We start from the raw sequence: 9,160 nt of genomic DNA, 5'->3' as shown, positions 1-9,160 counted from the left end.
AGGTCAGAGATTGTGACGCCTGGGTAGTAGCGGCAGTAGTGGTGAATGGTGAAGCTCCAGCTACTTGTTCTACTTGTACCATATTTGTGTATTACTTGCCTGTATTGCTTGTGTTTGTGCAATTGAGAGGCCCCTCATGCTGATGTCGGTGGGTGTTGAGGGCTGTTCTTGAGGAGATGAATTGATGATGCGATTGCATGATGATGATGATTATTGAATAAGATAATTAGAGCTCCCTGGGTAGACGCAGTGATGTGGTTTCACTAGCTCCAGGCGAGGGTATGATGTATTGATATAGAATTGCTGAGGCAGAACAACTGGTGATGGTTTTGCTTATGATTCTGAGTCTGATTCGTGGAAGAGTCAGCGAGTTAGGAAACATGTGAAACATGAATTAAATTTAGCACTCCCTTATGACAGTTGCCTATTCATGGGTTAGCGAGAACCTAGGATGAATAATTGGCAAAGAAGTTTAGGATGCTTAGTGAGTTTTTATTGCAGTACATTGAATTTATTTGGCACTTTTACCGTACTGGGAACCCATGGGCCCGGGGTTCTCATTCCGTATATATCTCTTGTTTTTCAGATACAGGTCCAGGTGCTCAGAAGTGAGTTGTGGGTCGTCTGAGAGACGTCGAAGATCTTTATTTTCTCTACTTGGTGTTTTGCTTAGAATCTCTCCACCTTTGTTTTGGAAAGATTATATTATGTATTGAACTCTTTTGAATTGCCTATAGAGGCTCTCATGTTTCCTTTGGGAGAGATTATGATATACTGTTTTCAACTACTATCATACTATACCCTAGCCGGCCTAAACTTCGCGGGTCGCGACTAGTGGCTATTTACTTATGTTATAAATATCTATCTGTTATCTATCTCTCAATCTCCTCTATGCCTTGTCCGTATATCGTTTTTGGCTTCACGGTTTATCTTTTGTTGTCGAAACGTGAGTGATACGTCTTCGCGATTTTATTTCTACTCTTTTTAGGCTTCTCGATTAATACTCCTTTCGAAATTACCTATATTTATTTATTAAAAATCCACCTGAGAGTCGTACCACCGTAATATCATTAACTTATGACTCGAGCATAAGGATTTGAATATTAGGGTATTACATTAGCCGTGCGGTGACAGCGCATTTGGACCATTTTCACTGAGAGGACGGGATGTAGCCATTGACAACGGTGACGCCTAATATACAGCTTGCCATGGAAAGGAGTATGAATGATTGGATGAAAGCAGTAGGAAAGCAGAGGTTCAGAAGGAATAAAAGCAATCTCCATACGCTTATCTGAAATTCTCACCAATGAATTACATAAGTATTTCTATCCTATTTTATATTTTAATTATATTTTAATTATCAAATCTCCATAACCAATTGAATCCGCCTGACTGAGATTTACAAGGTGACCATAGCTTGCTTCAAACCGACAATCTCCGTGGGATCGACCTTACTCACGTAAGGTTTATTACTTGGACGACCCAGTGCACTTGCTGGTTAGTTGTGCAAAGTTGTGACAAAGAATTAAGATTATGAACGTGCATATTAAGTTTTTGGCGCCGTTACCAAGAAATGAACGATCACGATTTCGTGCACCAAGTTTTTGGCGCCGTTGCCGGGGATTGTTCGAGTTTGGACAACTGACGGTTTATCTTGTTGCTCAGATTAGGTAATTTTATTTTAATTTTAAGTTTTTGTTTTTATTCTTTTTATTTTCGAAAATTTTTTAATAAAAAAATAATTTTTTTTCTATGTTCTTCAAAATTTTTAAGAATAAATTCTAGAGTACTATCATTAGAAGAGCTTCTTTGTCTTTCTCAGCAATTTAGCTTTTGTATGTAATGATCTGCTAAAGCTTGTCTTAGCAATTTAGCTTTTGGACCGGAGCTTTCACTGAAAACTTGGCTGGCTAGTAAGCCATGTCTAATTCTTGGACCGGAATTTTAGACTAACATTGCATGATTCCTGGAATTCTCATTAGAAATTTTGAAATCCTTATTTTTCTTTTTCAAATTAATTTTCGAAAAATCCAAAAAAAAAAATTAATAAAATAAAAAAAAACCAAAATTTGATGTTTCTTGCTTGAGTCTAGTGTCAATTTTTAAGTTTGGTGTCAATTGCATCTTTTTAATCTTTAATGTTTCATTAAAATTTTCGAAAAGTCATGCATTTGTTATTCATGATCTTCAAGTTGTTCTTGATGAATTTCTTTGTTTGATCTCTAAATTTTTCTTGTTTGGTGTCTTTTCTTGTTTTTCATATGCATTTTAGAATTATTAGTGTCTATGGAGTAAAATTTTTTAAGTTTGGTGTCTTGCATGTTTTTCTTTTCTAAAAAATTTTCAAAAATAAGTTCTTGGTATTCATCTTGATCTTCAAAGTGTTCTTGGTGTTCATCTTGACATTCAAAGTGTTCTTGGTATTCATCTTGACATTCAAAGTGTTCTTGCATGCATTGTGTGTTTTGATTTATAATTTTCATGTTTTGAGTCTTTTTGTTGTTTTTCTCCCTCTTCATAAAAATTCAAAAATAAAAAAAATATCTTTCCCTTATTCTCTCATAAATTTTCAAAAATTTGAGTTGACTTTTTCAAAACTTTTTAAAATTTAGTTGTTTCTTATGAGTCAAGTCAAATTTTCAATTTAAAAATCCTATCTTTTCAATTTTTTTTAAAATCAAATCTTTTTCATTTTTCTTTCATATTTTCGAAAATTTAAATTGATTTTCAAAAATATTTTTCTTATTTTATTCCATATTTTTCAAAATCTTTACTAACAATTAATGTGATTGATTCAAAAATTTTTTGAGTTTGTTACTTGCCTATTAAGAAAGGTTCAATCTTTAAATTTTAAAATCATATCTTTTAGTTTCTTGTTAGTCAAGTAATCAATTTCAATTTTCAAAAATCAAATATTTTTAATTTCCAATTCAAATCTTTTTCAAAATGATTTTCAATCATATCTTTTTCAAAATCAATTTCAAAATCTTTTCTAACTTCTCACCCTTTCAAATTTGATTTTCAAATCTTTTTCAATTAACTTCTTGACTTTTTGGTTTATTTTTAAAGGTTTTCTATTTCAATCGTATCTTTTTCAAAACCACCTAACTAATTTTCTCTCTCTAATTTTCGAAAACTCCTATCCACTTTTTCAAAATTTTTTCTAATTAACTAATTGTTTTAATTTTTTATTTTAATTTTAATCCTTCTTTTAATTTTCGAACTCTACCTGCATTTTAAAATAAAAACAAAAATATTTTTCTTTTATTTTTAAATTAAATTCGAATTTTCTCCCTCCTCTCTTATTTCCTTCTATTTATTTATTTATCTACTAACACTTCTCTTCTACTCATAATTCAAACCCTATCTTCTTCTCTGTGTTCGAGTTTTTCTCTTCTCCTCCTTCTATTCTTCTCCTCTTATACTCACATAAGGAATCTCTATACTGTGACATAGAGAATTCCATATTTTCTTTTCTGTTCTCTTCTTTTTCATATGAGCAGGAACAAGGATAAGAACATTCTTGTTGAAGCCGATCCTAAACCTGAAAGGACTCTGAAGAGGAAGTTAAGGGAAGCTAAAGCACAACTCTCTGGAGAAAATCTGACAGAAATTTTTGAAAAAGAAGGAGACATGGCCGAAAATAATAACAATGGTGGAGATGCAAGGAAGATGCTTGGTGACTTTACTGCACCAAATTCCAACTTACATGGAAGAAGCATCTCAATTTCTGCCATTGGAGCAAACAATTTTGAGCTAAAGCCTCAATTAGTTTCTCTGATGCAACAGAATTGCAAGTTTCATGGACTTTCATCAGAAGATCCTTTTCAGTTCTTAACTGAATTCTTACAAATCTGTGATACTGTTAAGACCAATGGGGTTGATCCCGAGGTCTACAGGCTTATGCTTTTCCCGTTTGTTGTAAGAGACAGAGCTAGAATATGGTTGGACTCTTAACCTAAAGATAGCCTAAACTCTTGGGATAAGTTGGTCAGTGCTTTCCTGGCCAAATTCTTTCCACCTCAAAAGATGAGCAAGCTTAGAGTAGAAATCCAAACCTTCAGACAGAAGGAAGGAGAATCCCTCTATGAAGCTTGGGAAAGATACAAGCAACTGATCAAAAGGTGTCCTACTAACATGCTTCTAGAATGGAGCATCATAAGTATATTCTATGATGGTCTGTCTGAGTTGTCAAAAATGTCATTGGACCATTCTGCAGGAGGATCCATTCACCTAAAGAAAACGTCTGCAGAAGCTCAGGAACTCATTGACATGGTTACAAATAACCAGTTCATGTACACTTCTGAAAGGAATCCTGTGAGTAATGTGACGCCTCAGAGGAAGGGAGTTCTTGAAATTGATACTCTGAATGCCATATTGGCTCAGAATAAAATATTGACTCAGCAAGTCAATATGATTTCTCAGAGTCTGAATGGATTGCAAGCTGCATCCAACAGTACTAAAGAAGCATCTTCTGAAGAAGAAGCTTATGATCCTAAGAACCCTGCAATAGCATAGGTGAATTACATGGGAGAACCCTATGGAAACAGCTATAATCCCTCATGGAGAAATCATCCAAATTTCTCATGGAAGGATCAACAAACGCCTCAACAAGGCTTTAATAATGGTGGAAGAAACAGGTTTAGCAATAGCAAGCCTTTTCCATCATCCTCTCAGCAACAGACAGAGAATTCTGAGCAGAATCCATCTAGCTTAGCAAATATAGTCTCTGATCTATCTAAAGCCACTCTAAGCTTCATGAATGAAACAAGGTCCTCCATTAGAAATTTGGAGGCACAAGTAGGCCAGCTGAGTAAAAGAGTCACTGAAACTCCTCCTAGTACTCTCCCAAGCAATACAGAAGAGAATCCAAAAAGAGAGTGCAAGGCCATAACCTTACTTGGTGTGGCCGAACCCAGAGAGGAGGAGAAGGACGTGAATCCTAGTGAGGAAGACCTCCTAGGACGTTCATTGACCAATAACACTACAAAAAATTCTGGTAAAAACGGCGGTTTTTTTTGTATTTACGGCGGTTTGAACCGCCATTATTACCAATAATGGCGGTTTCGTAAAGCGACGTAATTCTGGGTGCCATTCTGGTTATTACGGCGGTTTTTGAATAGGTTAAAACGGCGGTTCAAAACCGCCGTTATTTCTAGGGTTAAAATGGCGGTTCTTGGATAGGTTAAAACGGCGGTTTGAACCGCCATTATTACCCTGACAGAGTGGCGTTTTGGTTGGTTAAAACGGCAATTCAAACCGTCGTTATTTCCAGGGTTAAAATGGCAGTTTTTGGATAGGTTAAAACGGCGGTTTGAACCGCCATTATTACTCTGACAATAACGTTTTGATTGGTTAAAACGACATTTTTGAACTGCCATTTTTACCCTGACATGAATCGCCATTTTACCCTGACAGTGACATTTTTTATCGTTTAAAAAAATAATTTTTACTGTTATTTTTATCGCGTTAAATAAATAATTTTGTGATTAAAATTTCACAATAGCAAAAAATCATAATCCATAAATGAAATATTATATAACTCATAAACAAAATATTAATATAATATATAATTTTTTATTATTGAAAATCAAAAGTAATAACTCCTATACAAAACCTTGTCTTACTAAACTTACCAAAATACAAGCATTGCAAATTTGCAATAAACACTAATTAGTCAAATCTACCATCCAGTTCACTAAAGTATGTTAATATCTAATAATGTATTTAAATCATCTAATAGGTGCTGTTTTTACTACTTAGAATATGAATATACAAGACAAGTAGCTTAACTTAGCTAAGTGATGATGAATAAGATTTGGAGGCCAAAAGTTTCCTCCTTTTGTAATTAACTTTAAAACAAGCCTGCCTTAATTTCTTGGTCTCTTGTGTGAGTTTCATCCCGAGAATTTGTTCCAGCATTTTTGTTTCTTGTTCTATCATATAAAAAAAATCTTAGATAGAAAATGACTCAAGTTCAGAAAACGATCATATATTAAGTGTATATGTATACAAAAAAGATGAAATACGCTCTAATTATATATGGATATGAATGACATGTGGAAAGCAAAAAAAAATAATATATATATTGCAAATCACCTGAAACTGCAGCTTCTCTAGCAATAGCTTCCTCAACAGCTGCTATTTCATTTGCAGACCTCAGGCCAAGAAGTCTAGCAACTTCAATAAGTTCATCAACATGAAAATATGCTCCAGTTGGACTTGTGATTGCCATTTTCACAATCTCCATAGGATCCTTTATTTGCCTGAACTGCATGGGCAGAATGTTCACCCCAAGGTTGGGAAGCTTAACTGTAAGTGCATCAATAATATCTGCCTCTGCCTTGACATTTGCACTATTTGGATATAGGTTAAGGCATTCTCTAGCATTCCAGATCTGGAACAATTTACAGCACCGTAATTAACCAATTCATGCAGTTGAGATCATGTAACAAAAAAAAATGCACAGTTCCATCTATTATCCCATTTATGGCTTCAATAGCATGCTTTGCATTGGGAACAAGTCTTAGACATTAGATGTTAGAATTACTATGTTGTAACAGAAAATCTTACTTCTGAACAAGAAAGACTTGAAGCTGAGAAAAAGTAATCCCTAGCTGCTTGAATGACAAGGCTTTCTGCCTTCTCCGATGCCAAAGAAACTGAACTCGTACCCTTCAAGTAATTTCTTGCAAGAGAGAACTTCCCAGCTTTGAGCAGCCCTCTGCAAAATTCAACCAAAATATACTCCAGGTCCAGGAAAGGAAATGCTTTTTCCCTCAAGTATTGCATATCACGCCACATAGTGGCCCATTCACTATCAGATCGGCTAGGTTGACGGCGAATAAATTTAGATAAAATAAGGCGAATGATCTGTTTGACACCCTTCTCATCTGATTCAGCCTCCACAAAAAAGTTTAATGGCTTTGGGACCTGTATCGATACAAAAGACAACACAATAAAATAAGTACATAACATATGGCTAAAACAATATATTGAACTTTATAACCATGTTGCCAAATAGTTAAGTGGCAAAAACAGTACCAAGCAACAATTTCGTAATCCGGACCATGTTGACATACACATTTCCATTGACATACAAATAACCATAAAGTATGCCAGTTTGGAGTTACATAGCGAGAAAGGAGAAACTACCAACCTGGTAGAATGCCAAGAGTCTCCCAGCTTCAATATGACCTTCAGCAAGTCTAAGTCTTCTCTCAAGGTTCACTATTTGAATTGTAGTACCTGCGCAAGAATACATATTTTAATGTAACCAATGATTAATATTAGATACCAAATCATATCTGCAAGAATTCACTCAATGGCACATACTAGCACAGGCACATATAGATATAAGATATGAATAGAAATGTCTTGGAACTTGGTAAGTTTTGGGATCCAAAGGATAAGTACCCAGCTTAAGAACACAATGATATCACAATCAAATATAAACTAAAAGGAGGCCATGGTACATAATGGTTTATAGGAGGACAAATTTTGTTGACACTGAAAGATATTGGATGCACATGTGTCAGTCGGTACTCACTGGTTGATAGAAGATACATGGCATAGGACCATGGAAGGCAATCAATTAAGCAAAACCATGTAAATAATGTTTTATCAAAATTTGAAAAATAGTGAAATTTTGATTTCAAGATAATTGTCGGAATATAAGTCTTTAGATTTCCCAAGAAGCCATTAGATAGCTCTTAACAACAGCCAAATCATGGACTCAAACGAAGGTGTTAAATGATGGCAAGCAGGTGTGATAGATGTACTAGCAGAAAAATGAACAAATATAGTAACAAAAAAAAAGTGGTTAACAACATTTACGAAGGGGAAAATTGATTAACCGAATAGAGTTAATTAACTACAGTCTGGTAGTTGTGTCAAACTGTAAATATATCACCAGCAACCCCAAGTATATGTTTGCCCCTTTGATATTTTTATTTAATTATTCTAGTGAAACCCTAAGAAATATTGAGTATAAATGAGCAAAATTATAGAGCTAATTACCATTATGATATTAGAACCAAACTCACCATGTAGCGGAGGTAATTTAGATAGAATGGATGCCATTGTACTCCACCTATCTGTAACTGTGGACAAATATATGCATTGCAAAGCACAGTCAATAGCTTCAACATCACTTTTGAAATAGGCATTACTTTGGAAGTTTCTGCACCCTTCCTCAATAACCACCAAGCATATGTTCAATTTATTCACCAAAGCAGTTTCTGTCAACCATCTCACCAGAAATGATTTCTCTATATTTTGATTTGCAGAATCAAGAAGACTAATATCTCCGCTTAGAGATACCATGTGAAGCTTTCCATGCATAAAAGGAATAGCTCTATTGCGTAGTCTTTCATTTACATTCTCCTCTTTGACTCCCTTAAGCATAAATTTAAATTTATCATAGTCCGACAACTCTCCCCACTTGGCAAGACTCATATTGGAGCTTGTTTCGCCATCACTGTCATCAGAATAAATAATTTGATACAAGTATAGGACATCCTGATGGAATTGCTGCAACTCAGATAAACCTTTGTGAAGAGCAAACTCAAGAAAGCTTAAACAATTATCCAGCTGCCCACTGAAATCATCCATGAATCTAGCTCTTGTTTTATACCAATTGGTGAGCTCATCAATGGATGGCCAAAAAGTTCCAAGAAAATGTTTAACAAGTGGTTCAGTTTTGACTTGGATTTGAATGTCATGGCTTTCAACTGATGTGTTAATGAAACAAACCATCTTCTCACATTCAACCCAATCATCTTTCCTCACTGCAACACCAGCAGGAGGAGATCTCCCAGGAAGAAGCTGCACATATGTTTCGGCAGGAACTGTTTCTGGGATGGCAGATAAAATTTCCAACATAAATGGAGATAAAGAATATGGATGACGCTTAAACAGCAAATTTAAGGCACCAATTTTTCCGCTTTCAGCCAGTGCTACAGCAGCTTCGCTAATAGGCATAACACGAAACTTGCCATATTCCTGCACAGAAAACCTGCAGAAAACTGTGTCAATGAACTTTGGGTCAGTGGAAACCATCAGAATTATTGAACAATCACAAAACTTAAACATCCTATTGTTTGTGATTGTGGTGATCAGTAATTACATAATGCTTGTGCTCAAATATGTTTTTTTTTTT

The 9,160-nt window shown here is 34.9% G+C and overlaps 1 protein-coding gene across 5 annotated transcripts in view; it reads right to left on the bottom strand.

The window, feature by feature from the left end:
- The window catches only part of LOC107620310 (MAG2-interacting protein 2-like), a 9,236-nt gene continuing 5,639 nt past the window's right edge, over positions 5,564–9,160 (bottom strand). For 2 of the 5 annotated variants that reach the window (XM_021114811.1, XM_021114810.1), the window contains exons 4-7: positions 8,046–8,718; positions 7,160–7,248; positions 6,574–6,933; positions 5,584–6,397 (exon numbers count right to left, since the gene is read on the bottom strand). In XM_021114811.1, the coding sequence (XP_020970470.1) occupies positions 5,996–6,397; positions 6,574–6,933; positions 7,160–7,248; positions 8,046–8,613 (1,419 nt within the window). In that variant the 5' untranslated portion in view covers positions 8,614–8,718 and the 3' untranslated portion in view covers positions 5,584–5,995. Of the gene's footprint in view, positions 6,398–6,573; positions 6,934–7,159; positions 7,249–8,045; positions 9,135–9,160 lie in introns of those variants that run through there. The other 3 variants (XM_021114808.1, XM_021114809.1, XM_021114812.1) reach the window with 3 other exon arrangements.

This window comes from Arachis ipaensis, chromosome B10 (genome assembly GCF_000816755.2).
Source record: "Arachis ipaensis cultivar K30076 chromosome B10, Araip1.1, whole genome shotgun sequence".
NCBI lineage: Eukaryota > Viridiplantae > Streptophyta > Magnoliopsida > Fabales > Fabaceae > Arachis > Arachis ipaensis.
The sequence above is the reverse complement of the archived record's forward strand: the minus strand, read 5'-3'. Positions and strand labels throughout refer to the sequence as shown.